The sequence below is a fragment of the Apostichopus japonicus genome, chromosome 12 (genome assembly GCF_037975245.1).
Source record: "Apostichopus japonicus isolate 1M-3 chromosome 12, ASM3797524v1, whole genome shotgun sequence".
Classification (NCBI taxonomy): Eukaryota; Metazoa; Echinodermata; class Holothuroidea; order Aspidochirotida; family Stichopodidae; genus Apostichopus; species Apostichopus japonicus.
The window spans coordinates 21,976,803-21,991,811 of NC_092572.1; the positions used below are offsets into that span (position 1 = coordinate 21,976,803).

The 15,009-nt window shown below is 36.1% G+C and overlaps 1 protein-coding gene across 2 annotated transcripts; it reads right to left on the bottom strand.

The window, feature by feature from the left end:
- Positions 1-841: 841 nt before the first annotated feature.
- Positions 842-14,872, bottom strand: LOC139977105 (uncharacterized). Of its 2 annotated transcripts, none has more exons than XM_071986190.1 (15): positions 14,518-14,872; positions 13,494-13,808; positions 12,510-12,800; positions 11,658-11,963; positions 11,196-11,297; positions 10,394-10,433; positions 9,541-9,611; positions 8,100-8,282; positions 7,374-7,478; positions 6,926-7,098; positions 6,158-6,289; positions 5,757-5,871; positions 4,781-4,868; positions 3,094-3,211; positions 842-2,279 (listed from the first exon to the last, which is right to left on the bottom strand). In XM_071986190.1, exons 1-14 carry the CDS (start codon positions 14,579-14,581, stop codon positions 3,094-3,096), a joined length of 2,103 nt encoding a protein of 700 aa, XP_071842291.1. In that variant the 5' UTR covers positions 14,582-14,872; the 3' UTR covers positions 842-2,279. The 2 variants fall into 2 exon arrangements, with proteins under 2 accessions (XP_071842291.1, XP_071842292.1); XM_071986191.1 differs by having other exon boundaries at positions 845-2,279; positions 10,403-10,433; positions 14,518-14,870.
- Positions 14,873-15,009: the final 137 nt, after the last annotated feature.

The following is a 15,009-nucleotide window of genomic DNA, read 5'->3' on the forward strand; positions in this document are numbered from 1 at the left end:
AGACAATTGACTGAAAGAAACGTATTGTTACACGTTTTAGGAGAACACCCTGCCGCTTCCCGTTTTGTTCTATTCATAATAGTAGACGCCATTGATGCAGTGTATGATATTGTACTCGGAACAATAATAACCATTCAATTTTCCGTTGTGCCAGCAAAAATCATTAGTTTGTGCGAAAAATTTAGCCATAACCTTTTCTTTCTTCAGTTCATATCAATAAGAGACGCATCCGGCTGAAGGTTATACAAAATTATTTTAAATATGACCTTTGAATACAACGAGTGCATTTTACAATACAAATATAATAGTAATCACAATGATATCAGAAATCATCAGGAACAACCATCAGCCGGTGGTGACTACACAGTCACACACCTAAAGGTATGGTTTGCTGTTTTGTTAATAAAGTTCAATACTGCGATAGCCAGCAATGTTTTGTGACTTTTTATCAAATTTATCTTGGTATCGACTTAGCTTGAAATGCAAACAAAATGAATCTACGGTATATAGAATCCACTGTATATTTCTATAGAAAGTTTCTTGTGGTTGCTCTTAACAGTCAAAGGTCATGTAAAAGATAATACCAACTATCGCAAATACCAAGCATGTAGATTGAAATACCTTTCTTCGGAGAATGCTTGGATGAGCCTCAGAGTAAATGTATTCTTAATGCTCAGGGAAGGGGGCATTGCGACCTCCCCCCTCCCCTCGCCCACCCAGCCCTTAATTCTGTGAACATCCTGGAAAGTGCCCTTTTTGACATGACTATGGTCACTGACGCTACTCCAAGAAGTTCGTGCCCTCCTCAAGGCACCCCTCCCCATTCTCTCATTTTCCCCATATTCAGTTTTCTGCTACTCTGTTGTTGCGTGCAAAGATCTAACAAATCCAAGTTACGTGTAAACATTATTTCATTTCCTGTCCTTTGTAACATGCCGTCTCTTGAACCCAACAAATAGGGCTCCAACTACAACATGTGCACAGGTATAATTAAGTTGCAAGCAGGGTTAGGATGAATAAATAATCCCTTTTCATGAAAGAATACAATTTTTTTTATCGTTTTGTGACTCACATAACAACCATTTTCTTTTCTAATATCTCCGTTTTACCTGGGTAAGTCACCATGTTTAACACAATGCCGTGACGTATCACAATATTGCTGTTTATTTGAACCGACTAAAAGTAGGTAAAAAAGCTTTAAAGAACTGCAATACATCAATACCTTCAATAACTTCGATAAATTTCAATAAGAACTGATTTTGAAATTGAATCTCTCTGCTGGAACTCAGCCAACGCATACACTATTTGTATGAAACCTTTTCTTTGACAAAGACGAAATATGCCGGTCTTTTAGAAGTCACATACTGGCTACAGTTTGACTGGTTGTATAGTCTGTTACTTCATATCATTCAGTATCAACAGAGTAAAGTACACTTCAACTAACGGTAGTACAACTTAATGCAGATAGTGCGTATACTGCCCTTACATTAGTGGTATATTAGGAGATATGACATAACGGTTCATTATATTGGTACAGGAATGTACAAATAGTCAGACACAGATAAACAATGAAAACATGTGTTGTAACATATCAGTAGCACCGTTCGATATGCTTTATTAAAATTAGTATTATAACCTATTTCTATCTTCATTTCAGATTCACTCATCTGAGTTTGAACTTTGTAAGGTAGATGAGAATAGTGATGAACGATTAAATAGCAACATTTTAACATATTATTTCATTTTGTGATGTCGTTTCCAAAAAATGAAGGATTTTTTGTAAAGCTTTACAACAAATTTATGCAGGTCATAGTTGAGAGCGATCCCTATAGAACTTTATTATATATGTATATCTTCCCTGGAGTGTCAGTCAGACGCCTCAGTACTTGCAAGAGCTGCTATACAACATTGTTACGCCGATAGTTAATCATAAATCGTGTTAGTAATTGTTCCCTATATTAATATCATGCATCGCTCATGTATTCTACATCTCCGTACATCTTGGATACAGTAGTATCTACAAGAATGATATATATACTACTGTAAAAAAACACATTATGTTACATTGTATTGTAATACCACTGGAAAACCCAACGGATTGAAAACATTTCACTTTCGTTACGTCATCTTTACATGGACGTTCTCGTTCATAAGAAGTGGTAAGAAGTTCTCGAGGTACTTTGGCATCCGGAATGATTTAAAAAGATTGCTCTGATATATACGTCAGGTTGTGATTCCATTGTCAAAGGTTTTCTTACTGTTGTTATAATTGAGGGAATCTGAAACAGAACCAAACAATACGAATATGAGTCCAGTATAAATTTCACAGAGACCAGGTTAAGACAAAAATGGCATTAAAATGTTAAGTGTAAATGAACCTTGGTTGAAAATACTTTCATTTAAGTAACCGTTACGGAACCTTAACTGAAAAAGAAATATTAAGGATAAGTTGGTCCCTGGCAAAGTTTTTAAGAAAACCACTATGGCTGAGAAAAGACATGATCACGTTACATTACCGTACATTACGGTACTTCCCGTCCGATACATGGTTAAGATTACGCTACACTTCGAGTATTTTCTATTCAGAGTAGTAGGTTGTTTTGCGATTCAGCATTAATATGTGAGAAGTTTTGTATAATTAAATATATGAAGAAACTGCGCTAAAAATAATTCTGCTGGTGCATGGAAAACAATGCAAATGCTGACTGGGTAAAAACAGAAGTCGGTGACGCCCGGGTCAGAGGTCACACAACCTTTCGTGAAAGAGTTGAATGCATTTTATAGCAGATTCGAAAAGGACTTTACAACCGAGAAAGATGTAGTTATGAGTGGGTTGATTAGTGAATTAATGGAAAATGGGTTCAACAATGAGATTTGCACTACTGAACATGAAGTAAGGGTAGTGTTTGGATCAATGAAAACCAACAAAGCCCAGAGCTCTGATGTTTTATGCAATAAGATCCTTAAACTCTGCAAAACTGAACTGGTCGGGATTTTCACAAAACTCTTTCAATGTTCTTTAGACAACGGCTCAATTCTATATAGACTATTCTTCTTAGCTTTAAGCAATCGTCTTTTATTTTACATACGCACCTAGTGTTTTTTCGTTGCCATGAAGGTTTCTATGGTTCTTTCTAAGTATTCATTAAGCTCATCGAAGCTTAAACGAGATTGTTGATCCCACTGCCAGCAAAGTGACATTGCTTCATACCTATAAATAGAAATAGAACTGTTTTATTCAGATCATTTTTAGGTAATTGAAGATAATGTCTCAACAATGTTTTAAGAACGGATGTTACTTGTCAAAGGTCAACACCTGCTTAGACAAATAACACAATATCAAATGCAGTTATTAAGACAATCGTATTGCAAGTAGACCCAGAGCCAGAAGAGCTCACTTCGCCATTGTAAGAGCTCTCTCTTGAATCTCTTGATCCACTCTCCTGGAAGAGAAGCCCAAGAGAAATGATAAACGTCAACTTGCCATCCCAATCTACTTCCCCTTTGCCAAGTTACTAACAACTATCATCACATCCAGCCCACCTACTATCGTCTTCAAAGAGCAATACCTGATAAGCGGACCATTGCGTACATATGCCCCTGTAACCCTGCGGGACTTGCTAGTTCGTGCTGCTCTACCTTTTTAACTCCACCATCGTCCACGCCTACTTCCAAATGTTCTCTACCCTCCGGTTGCATTGTCTGCGAGGTCCACATTTCGGGATCGGATTCTTTCACCAGTCACACCACCCATCACACGCACACAAAGCAAAGGATTACACAACTTGCACTACCTCTAATGTCATTTACCTTATTTCGTGAGTCTGCATTATTCAGTGCGAAGGTGAGACCAGGGTTACTCCTACATTTGACCAAAGATCCACAGTCAACACTTTGAAGATTTTAACTCCAGTTGGACGATATTTCAACCCTTTTAACCACACTATATCGGATATGATCTTTCAAGGCATTCCATTTAACCACACAGTCACAGTTCGCCTCACAAAGAACGTTTGTGGATCCACGGCATTCGAACCATTCAACCACATGGGCTCAACATCCAAGAAGGAAACTACGAAATTACCCCCCCCTCCTTCCCCCTCCAGCCTCTCTTTTCTATCCACATTCACAGGTCTTCCTTCCTAATCCCCTTTCCTTACTTTTCACCCCATTACTTATTACCTCCTAGTGTTAAACCCCTGCTTCCTTTCATCTTTCCTCTCCTTTCTGAGTCTTTTTCTGATCTATTCGTTGCTTTTTTTGTCCAAATTTACTTATCTTTTCATCTGTGCATGTTTATATGTTCTTATTTTATTTTCGTGTCAGTTAGCCTCTGAAGAAGTTCCTGTTAGCATCGAAACGCCATGCCCTCACACGTTTCATAATGAATCAAATAAGTATGCTTTGCTACAACTATGTTCAATTTGTCCATGAACGAACAAGAGGTGGTGCAAACGTGTTAGCATGTCAATCTCATTTACGGGATCATGTATCATATGTATTGTGTATAACAACTTGAATTCGTTTTTCTTTGTCACTGTACCGCTGTGTTAAAGTTTATTCATCACAAATTCTTAACAGTACATACAAAATTACTTTTTCTCGGTAGCTGTATGGACATGTACATCCGCTCCCACCCCACGTAGAATTTAAATTTAAACAACACAATATTGAAGTATTCCATGCAAACAACCATAGGTTTGTGAAATTCATAAAACTAGTTAGTAGTGTAAATTAAAGGATGTTTATAAAAGAATGCTGCTGAAACGTTTTAACTTACAATTGTCCAGGGCAATTAGCAGGTCTTGTTAATTTTCCTAAAACGTCTGTTGATCTTTGTATTTCTTTGTATTCCGGTATTTTTGCACCTAGAAATTAACAAGAAAAACACAATGGTTTATAGAGTAATGTGTTAGAACTAACGCCCCAACATCCATATTGAGGCAACGCAATAACCAGGGATGTATTGATCAGTTGTAAACATTTGGATAATTAAACTATTAAGTAAAATAACTTTAAAAAAGTTACTAGAAATGTTACTTTTTGTTAGAATCGAGTTCTCGACTCGATGAGAAAAGATTACTTACATTAATCACACTAAAAAGAACTTTTTCGTGGTATATCCTAAAGCTTGATCAGATAATAGTTTTCAAGCTTCAAGATCATATCAATACAGCAATAGAATTGATTTGATAAAGCAATGAGCAAAAACATCTATTTAGAAACGGTTGATAATTATATTTCCCAATTGCAGTAAGGTCTTTATGAGATGCCTAAAAGTTAGGGAACATAATGCTTTCAGAAAACGTAATTATTGTGTAGAAAACATATCTCTCAGAATAAGCTTAAGACCGTTTCTTAAGCGTCAATATGACAATCGTGCAGTTGCGAGGGGAGCATGACAAATAAGGGAACCACTCACGTTTCTTTATTCATGATTCTATTTTGTTATATCAGGTTTCATCATACTTCGCGTTCAGATTTCGAAGATGTCTCGTATTAAATATTTAACCGTTACAAATTTCAAGGCGGAAGCCACAGCGAAAAACAGATAGACTATCAGTATATGATGGTTTTTGCCATAAAATGGAGTTTCTGTTATATTTACGTCCCATTGTTTACAGCAAACTGAGAAAATAGAATTAATGAACAACTTGAAGAGGTAAATGAACTTGAAATCATCGGACGGATTGTAAAATGATCTAAATAATATTTGAATACTTCTAGATGAATAAAGCAGAAACTCAATAACATACCATACGAAAATATTTCCCATAGGACGACTCCTACAGCCCAAATATCACTCTGCTGTGTATATTCTCCTTTTCGCTTTGCTTCCGGTGGGATATTCAACCGAAGATCCCCATTATTCTAAAATGAGAGAGGGCGTTCATTAAAAAAGAAAACACTATAAATAGATATCACATATTTACGGTGTCCTTGGATCACTAAGTAAATCATTAAGACCAAGACCGTGAATTAGAACCTTCAAACACTGTAATATAGACTACGCACTTATATCATTAATAAGGCATGCCCCAAGTCGACTCTGAATTTATATGCCATATATAGTTATATATCATGTCAAGCAACAAGAATTTTGGTGGGTTTGCCATGCAAGCTTAGGCCACGAATAATGACAAATGCAGTGGCTTACCTTTTCCAGTTCTTCTTTTACTCTATCTCCTGAAGACGTTACGTAACAAAAGTCATGTAGTTTACAAGAAAGGCCAGAGTGTCCAGATTGAGATATCAGTAACTTCTCGGTACTTAATCCGGGATGTAGCCACTGGAAGATTTATGGAAAACAAGCATCCAGCAACTCAAAAAATGACAAATGGTCTAAGCTTTCTAAATGAAATTATCACATAATGTCACATACTAATCAATGCAGGCCACATAAGGTAAAGCCCATTTATGTTTTGTCAAATTGAGCATACATTGTTTGGATACTGTTAACATTAACATATCATACTGTAACTTGTTTATCATACAATATCACAGTAACTTAAAATTTAACCAGTTGCCCTACGTAGTTCATCCAGATTTAATTCTGTGTTACCAACTACTGTATTTTGATAGATTACTTCACCAGATACTCGACACTTTTATTTTAACCCCGATATATCGCTACTATTGGGCATGTCAATGAGTCTTGGGGAGTTCACCAATACCTTTTAAACCTGTCAGACTATTATGAAATGTCCTCTACAAAATCAAGATAGAGACGAGACGTATGTGGTATATGTTCATAAGTTTTATGTTTACAATGTATATGTCAACCATCACATCGACCTTCCTGATTCGTCTATAAATAAATGTTTGAATTTGTTCGAAATTTTAGGACAATGAATTCACATTAACAATTAAATAAGCTTAGCCAAAAAATGTAGGCCATCTTACGCAATAAGCAAGACTATCTTACACAATATTGATGAAGAAACTTCATGCCGTTGATAACGTTTGATGCAAAAGTCAAAAAGTGATGTGGTACCGGCTCTAATGCATTCCCGTGAAAACGACTTTTTCCAAAATTAACTTCAAGATGAGATTTGAGAGTTCCAAAAGCCATATATTCTTGCAAACAGTATGAAATACCTGCAACAAAACATTTTTTACGAAAAGTGACATCAAAGTTTGCTTACACAATTTCAAACATTGAAACACTTTTGACTATATTACTTTGCAAGGATTTTTTTCTAAAATTACCTCGCACCACATCAAAACATTTGATGTTAAGTACTCAACCTTTAAAGTTTACGGATAGTATAACACTGGAAGACATTTTGCGAACGACGTTACGGTATCATCAGGCATTATTAACATTGATTATATTTAACTGCTAAATCAGTGATGATATAGTTTATTCTCACCTGACATCTGAACAATTCCAAATGTTTCGACAACATTTTCGTTTATGGGGAGGATGGCAATGTGTCGAAGAAAGTATTTCCATTCCTCAGAAGCTATTGTAGCATCTGTGAAAGAAAAATATCAAATGCCAAACAGATGATTGCAATTTTTAACTAAAAAAACAATCCTCCCTCAAATGTAATTAAAAGCATTTAACCCTATATAAATACAAGTTCTACATTACAAATATATCAATATATCTATGCGTTTACGAGTGTGTGTTACGTTTCACGGAATAAATAATAATAATAATAATCTACATTTATTATTATTTTTACGACGTTTAAACGACCACAAATGTGGCTTATGGATAACAACTTCCAATTCAACAGTTATTACTCAAATTTGGAATGTTTTCAATAAATAAAGTCATTTCAGATAGGAAAACCGCAGATTGCCCTTGGAGGAAAACTCCATTTTACGGTCTGGTTTCGAACCCGGAACCTCCCGATTGCTAAGCCTCATTGATGCATTCGGCCACAGCACCCGTCAATGAAGACAGTTAATCTGAACGACTTTACAATTTTCCATTTTCAAAACTTATAAATTTCCCCCAGTTGACAAAATCTTTTATTGCCTGTGTGTGCTTTCTTCGTAAAACAGAATGTATTATATAATTTGGTATCTCGCAATCCATATTTTGAGTTATGTAGCGTTAAATGACATGAATGAATCCCACGACGTACCTGTTTTTCTCCTCATATGTGTGTAAGTTTCAGCAGCAGTGCCTTTATGTAATATCCCAAGCCAACGCTCTCGCATCATGTCCTTGTTCAGCTGTACAACAAAAGCCACATCTTTTCTGTCGAATTCCCTAAGCTTTTGTGTTTCCGAATCAGTTTCTTCTTCATCTATGCTTAAATACAGGTCTGGATTTTAATGGAAATTAATTTGATAGAGACGAAACAGTTCTCATCAATCGTAGAACAAAATGTAAAGAAATAATAATATTCGAAAATTGGTCGGAAGTGGAAGACAGCTGCTTACGACGCTAACCAGCCACAAATGCACAAGAAACGTGTTCCTTAAGTTCATATTGAATATTATCGGGATTAAGACAATATCCTAAGGAATAAGTCCATGACAGTTGCCAGTCTGTGGCACAGACCAGACTCGAATCCATTCTCTATGGACTAGGTATTGGGTTCGAACACAAGTTGGCTTATAGACTGGACGTATCGCGGACTCAGGGACCCCAAAGATTGGACTTCAGAGTTCTGGCGAGTCATAAATTGCTTATGTCCCCTCCATTTCAAGGTTCTTTGGCATAATCTATAGAGTGGCTGCATAGGCTATATAGATACGATTTATACAGATAGATATATCTATGCATAACAGCATGACTGTACATTAGGCTGTAATGAACAACATTCTCAAAAAACATATATCCTAAGCCCACTACGAACTTCTAAAGGAAGCAATACCAGCTGTGTACTGTTCATTCCTTAAAAGTCAGATCAAAAGGTGTTGTTATTGCTGATGTGTCAAGATAGATTGTTCCAGAATTACAGTACTGTTTGAGAATTAGTTGAGTATACTTATATATAGTATAGCAGGTTTTTGAAATTTCAAAGACTAGTTAGAACCAATATTTCATAAGAAATAAACAACACCAATATGTTGCATTTGGACTAGAGGTATTTTGCCCTTTTTTATACATTATATCCTTCTGTACCCTGTTTCTGTAAGAAACGTTTGGATAGACTAGCAATTTGAAATAATGTGTTATCACTTGATCATACGAGGTAAACGGTTTGGCTTTGCCAAGCTTGGGCATGCATCAAAACGACCGAAAAAGTGTGGTTAACGTTGAATGTGTAGAGTACTTTAATATAGCTGTTAAAGGTCACGAGGCTCATGTACTTCAAACAAGATGAGCCTAAACTTGTGGGAGGAGATCTGCAACTCCATGGATTTCCTACTTGTGTTTCTTTTTCTCCATTCTAGTTTTGTTGCTCTAACGTTATGTTTGTTAGACCGTGCTGAAATTGGCTGCAATTTGAAAACGGCTTCTCACCAATTTCAGACCGACTTTGGTAGTTCACTGGGGTGTGAACCCGAAATACAGTCTCAATAAAACTATACCATACATCATAAGAACAGAATCGAACATATGATCAAACGTACCAAGATAATTTTTGGTGACATTGGTGTCAACAGGCGTAAGTACAAAATCTTGGGTTTGGAGAGCGTCTCGTCTGTTTGAAAAAGAGTTGAACAAAATATATTTACTCTAAATATGCCAATGAAAGAGAGACAATACTATTGGTGTATAGTTTAAAATCATGGTTACACTAAGCTCTTGAATACTACGTCTACCTAATGGCGTTTATGCCAATGTCTACTTCGTGTGCATTTGGTGGCATACTATATGTATATTCAGCGAGAGCGCCGATATCACCTCTCTCAGGAAAGTTGCCGAAAGGCAACATGAGAACATTTTTTCGATTTGTTATCAATCAGAGTCTTGTATTTTCTAGCTTTGATATTACGTAATATGAAAGGAAATACATGTTGTGTAAAAAGTTGGGGAAATTTATCCAACGCAGATCACTTTAAGGCTTCCAAGAAAAAAGCAGCGTTTACTGATGAATAAAGATGCTTGTTTTCTAAAACGTTTGGCCCTCGTAATTACAATGAATTGAGATGCCATGAGTTATCGACCTGTCACATAGTTATCCAGCTAGGTGTAGGGTTGAGCTAGTAAGAACTTCTACAAGGGCACAATGATCACATCAATTTGACTGCTTACTGTTTAATTCAATGCAGAAATTCAGACTTTTTCATTATGACGGACATTTTAGTCATCTTTCGCTCATAATCATTCTTAAGCAAATATTGAATGTTTACTCTATTTTTGTGTGTTTACTGACATACTGGCATAAAATGCTATGGAAAAGAGATACCTTAAAATGACATAACTGATTAAAATATTAAAAGAGAGGCAATGAAAAAATAATAACATTAAATATTTAATTACCGTACTGACCTTAGGCTAGAGTACCGTGGAAAACATCTTTCTGCAAAAAAAAGAAATTTATGAGTTTACTTGAAGAAAAGTTGTGACTGTAATCACGAGTGTAATGGCTTAAACTTGACTGAGATGTAAAAATCCTCAAACCAAGGTGTCCATTAAAAATGTTGTTTATGAGTTGGTAAATAAGTTGAATGCATGTAATTGTTAATTATGATTAAATGAAAGAATATAGAGTTGTAACGAGATATAAGAATGGAGAGGGATACATTGAATTATTCCGGAATATCCCAATCTATTTGCAGCTACAATGTGGCGAATACTGCAAAACGTTTAGGCTTCACTTTCAGTAAGAAGTCAAGTCTAGTGCATTCGGCTCTGCAACCTATCACCGTTTGCTTGAGACCAAGACTGAAAACAGCAGAGATGTGTTACAGACGTGTCGTTTGATATGTTGGCATTACTTGGCTTAAATGTATAAAAAGCACAGCCCTGCTTTTGTTAAAGTTTACTTTACAGTTAAATAAATTTAGTTTATCGCGATTGGACACAGACTAATGTTTTACCTACGAAGTGTCCAGGAAGCTGGAAAATTTCCGGATACTGAAAAGGCCCATACAAAATCGTCGTAACAATATATCAACCCGTACTTGAAATGAGCTAATAAATAACTAAAAGCACTGTTTTATACGTTGGATTGTATCAAACATATTTGAAATGTTAACTATTCAATTGTGTACAAGGAAGTACTGTCAAGTGCAAGTCGAAACAAAAAGGCATTAAAACTATTATTAATAGGGATACTTGCTTTGAGTTGACCTGGTGACTATGACAGCAAGAATAAAGGTAGCAAACACTGCCAAGGCGTAAATCATCCAGGAATTATCACTTCGAGATATCGACGTGTTTACTGTCACACAAAAAAACATCGCCAAATTCATATCAGTTGTGCCATTAACGGAAATAAAGTAATATCCGCAGGCCAAATTAATATAAGAAATGAAATATATGCGAACTAAAGTCACGCATAACCCATAACATGAATAAAATGTTTGATTGGTAGATTGTTCACAATATGAAGAATAAAATTAGTTAGGTCATGAATCTTATGTTCCAGATAAGTAAGGATATATGAACTACGGTCAATTGAGAAATGCGTCTTAAAATTGGGTTTAACATAGGAGACGAAGATACCACAAAATTCTTCAGAAAAGACAAAATGGCTACACAACAAACAACAGACGTTTATCACGTGATACCCTTTACTTACTTTCCTTTTCTACACTGACGATACTGCTTACGTCAATATTATCGAGGGCGTTGTTAGCTGTACACCTGTACATTCCATTGACGTGGTTGTCTTTACTTGGCAACTGGAATTCCCACAATTGAGTTGTAAGGTTCGACTTGTTCAGAGGCTTTAAGTCAATTATTTTCCATTCAAACATATCATCCAATTTCTGAAGGAAAACATCCGGTGTTGGATTACCCTCCACCATGCAGATAACCAGCAGGATATCTGCATCATTCGCAACATTTATGATAGATGAAGTAACCATTTGGACGGTAGCCGGAACTGTTAAAGGAAAAAAAAAACGAACGGTGGTATTTTCCTTGTGCTATAAGTATCATTTTAATGAGCTAAATGACCAATGTCAATTTGGAAAAGGATATAATGTTTTGCGTTAAGTTAGCCAACAAAAATCACAAGGAAGTAAACTACTAATTATTCCACAAAAGTGCCGAAACTACAATTAGTTAATGACAAATACGAACAGTTGACTCTGTCGAGTTCTATGAAACCCTAGATTTCATTAAAGAGGGAAATATCCGCATATCCTACGTTAATCAGTGACTGCCAAGCATTAATTACTTTTTACAAGTATTATTTCTTGATTTGGACGGAAAATGGGGAAATCACCTTGTTTTTTTTCCAAAATGATCCTTAGAGGAAATCAAATTGCTTTGGTCTTGACAGTAAGCAATATTTTTGTGTGCACCGTTATAAGGTGAAGACGGAAACTCTGATTCTCAGAAAGGTACATTCATGTCAAATTCCCTCAGGTTAGTAATCGGTGTAGAACATTCACGAGTAATAAACGGTTGTATAGAGCACACTTACACCAAATATTTAACATCTGTTTGGATATTCCCTTCCAGTCGTCATTCGCGACACAAAATAACTCCTTATTATGTTGCTTGCGAACGGGTCGAAAGAATGCAAAGCTACATACACGCGACATATGGTAACTGATGTTAGTATGCGTGTCATAAGTTGCAGGGGAGAATGTTATGTTGTCTAGAATCCAGGAAAACTCAACAATGGTCGATATAGGTGTAACATCAACACAGCAAACTGCTGTAATCGTCTCGTTTACTATGATGGACTTGTTTGCTCTTAGCTCCGTCTGACCTGTTAATCAATAATCAAGATTATAATATGGTAGCTTTAGCATACAAAGTTACTTTTTTTGTCATCAGAACACCCGATACACACAGAGAACACATATACTACTGTAAATCTTAATATAAATTGTATAAATCGGTAGCATGTGCTATTAGGATCACAGTAAGAACTGAGGATATGTGAAGTCCCAACATATCCAGTTGTTGGGATTTGTTGGGATTACACATATTCTCAGTTCTTACTGTAATCCTAATAGCTCATGCTACCGATTTATCATATTTTTCAGCACAATTCAGTTTTTATTGTGGTACAAAGTTTTAAGATTTACAGTATAGTTAATGTAATCTCTGTGTGAATCGGCTGATCAGAATTGAAAACTACCATCAATTCCTAATACATTCAACTTATGTAACAAACACACATTGTAGCTATATTGGTTGCTTTAGGTGAGCATCGCAACTATGTAAAAAGAAAGATATTTCTCTATATTAGTTTGTAAAATTATAAAACGACAGATAATATACATTGCTGATCTGACGACACCATGAAATGACAAACGCTTATTTAATTTGGAAATCCTCATAGGTATATCAACTCTTATAATGTACATATGTATACTTATTGATATCTTTGTTATTTAACCTTTTTTTTTTCCTTTATCATATTGACCAGGTTATTCCTTCTGGTAGGTGCGCTTACCGTAGACGTTAAGCAAAATATTTTCTCTCCTCATCTTCGGGGATCCTGTGTACATCACACATGAATACATACCAGCATCACTGAAAGAAATGTTTGAAATCCACAATGAGGCAGATCTGCCATCGTCTGATCGTTTTGAAGTGTAGCGGCCGTCCTTGTTGTAAGATTTATTCAAGTGACTGACAAGAGGTTCCAATAATGTCTCATTCTCGAAATACCACCAGGATGTCACATCTTCTCCGGTAAAGTTATTCGCGCATGATAGCTTTGCGCAACCGCCGATTGCCTCTGTCTGTATTTTGATACCAAGGCAGCCTAGTATTGTAGAAGAGAAATGTTATTTAACCAATTCAACAGAGACTTGATCGCATGTTTTTCGTTTGCTTTTCGTTTCCGTCTGTCAACGATATTTATGAATTCATTTGACCGACCTGAATGTTCGTTATATTCTATGAGTATTTTAAGTTTTAATTTTTATTGGCTTACATCAGTTTGATATCTGCCTGTTTGGTCCTTTCTCTCAGTCAACTCTTTCAATGACAAATGGTATTGTAAGAGACTTATTGAACTACTTAAGATATATTATTATAACACCCTGCATTTGCCCAAGAAACTGATACAAAACATTCATCAATATGATATTTATGAAGTCATTTGACCGGCCTGTATGTTCTTAATATTCTTAGGGTTTTCTACTTTTCACTCATTTAGCTTTCATTAGTGTGATATCTGCCTATTTGGTCCTTTCTCTCAGTCAAACTCTTTCAACGACAAATGGTACTGTTAGCAGACTTATTGAAATAATCAAGTTATATTATTATAATACCCTGCATTTCCCTAAGAAACTGATACAAACCAATCATCAAAATGAGATTTGAGCAATCTTTATACATGGCAAACCATCAACGGCGCATAACGGCCAAAGAACTGAATTGATCATCAGAGAAATGTTCCGTGTAACTTCCGTATACTTGAAGGTAGAAAAAAACAAACTTGGTTTAAAGAAATGTCTTCATGTGGTTACCTGTAAATAGGTCGCCCTGGAGGAAAAAGTACGCCACCGTCAAAGCCGCTACTTCAATTAACATCTTCGTCTTCTAGCGAACTGTCCTGGCACGATAGGGAAAGACTAGCACTGTGTATCTACCTGCAACTGACTGTACTCTCTTCGTATATAATATTAGAAACATAGCTTCCTGGTTCGTGTACTCGATTGTCTATTAACAAACCGAAAGCAACCATAACTAAACAATGGCGGATACCTCGAACGTTTGTCGCAGCTAAGTTGCGGTGCATTGTTTTAGGATTCGAATCTATTGTAGACACTTACCTTTCTGAACTTTTCCACAAAACTGGAGGCACTTGCCCCACCACACAACAATTTAGCTTCCCTGCCAAACAAGGACAACTGTTCCTCCTCGTAATCCTCTCTTGCGCCCCCCCCCCCCCACCTCTCTCTCCCTTTACAGGCAAACTGTTTGTGAGGCAGTTAATTTGAGTAAATTTGCTAGAAAAA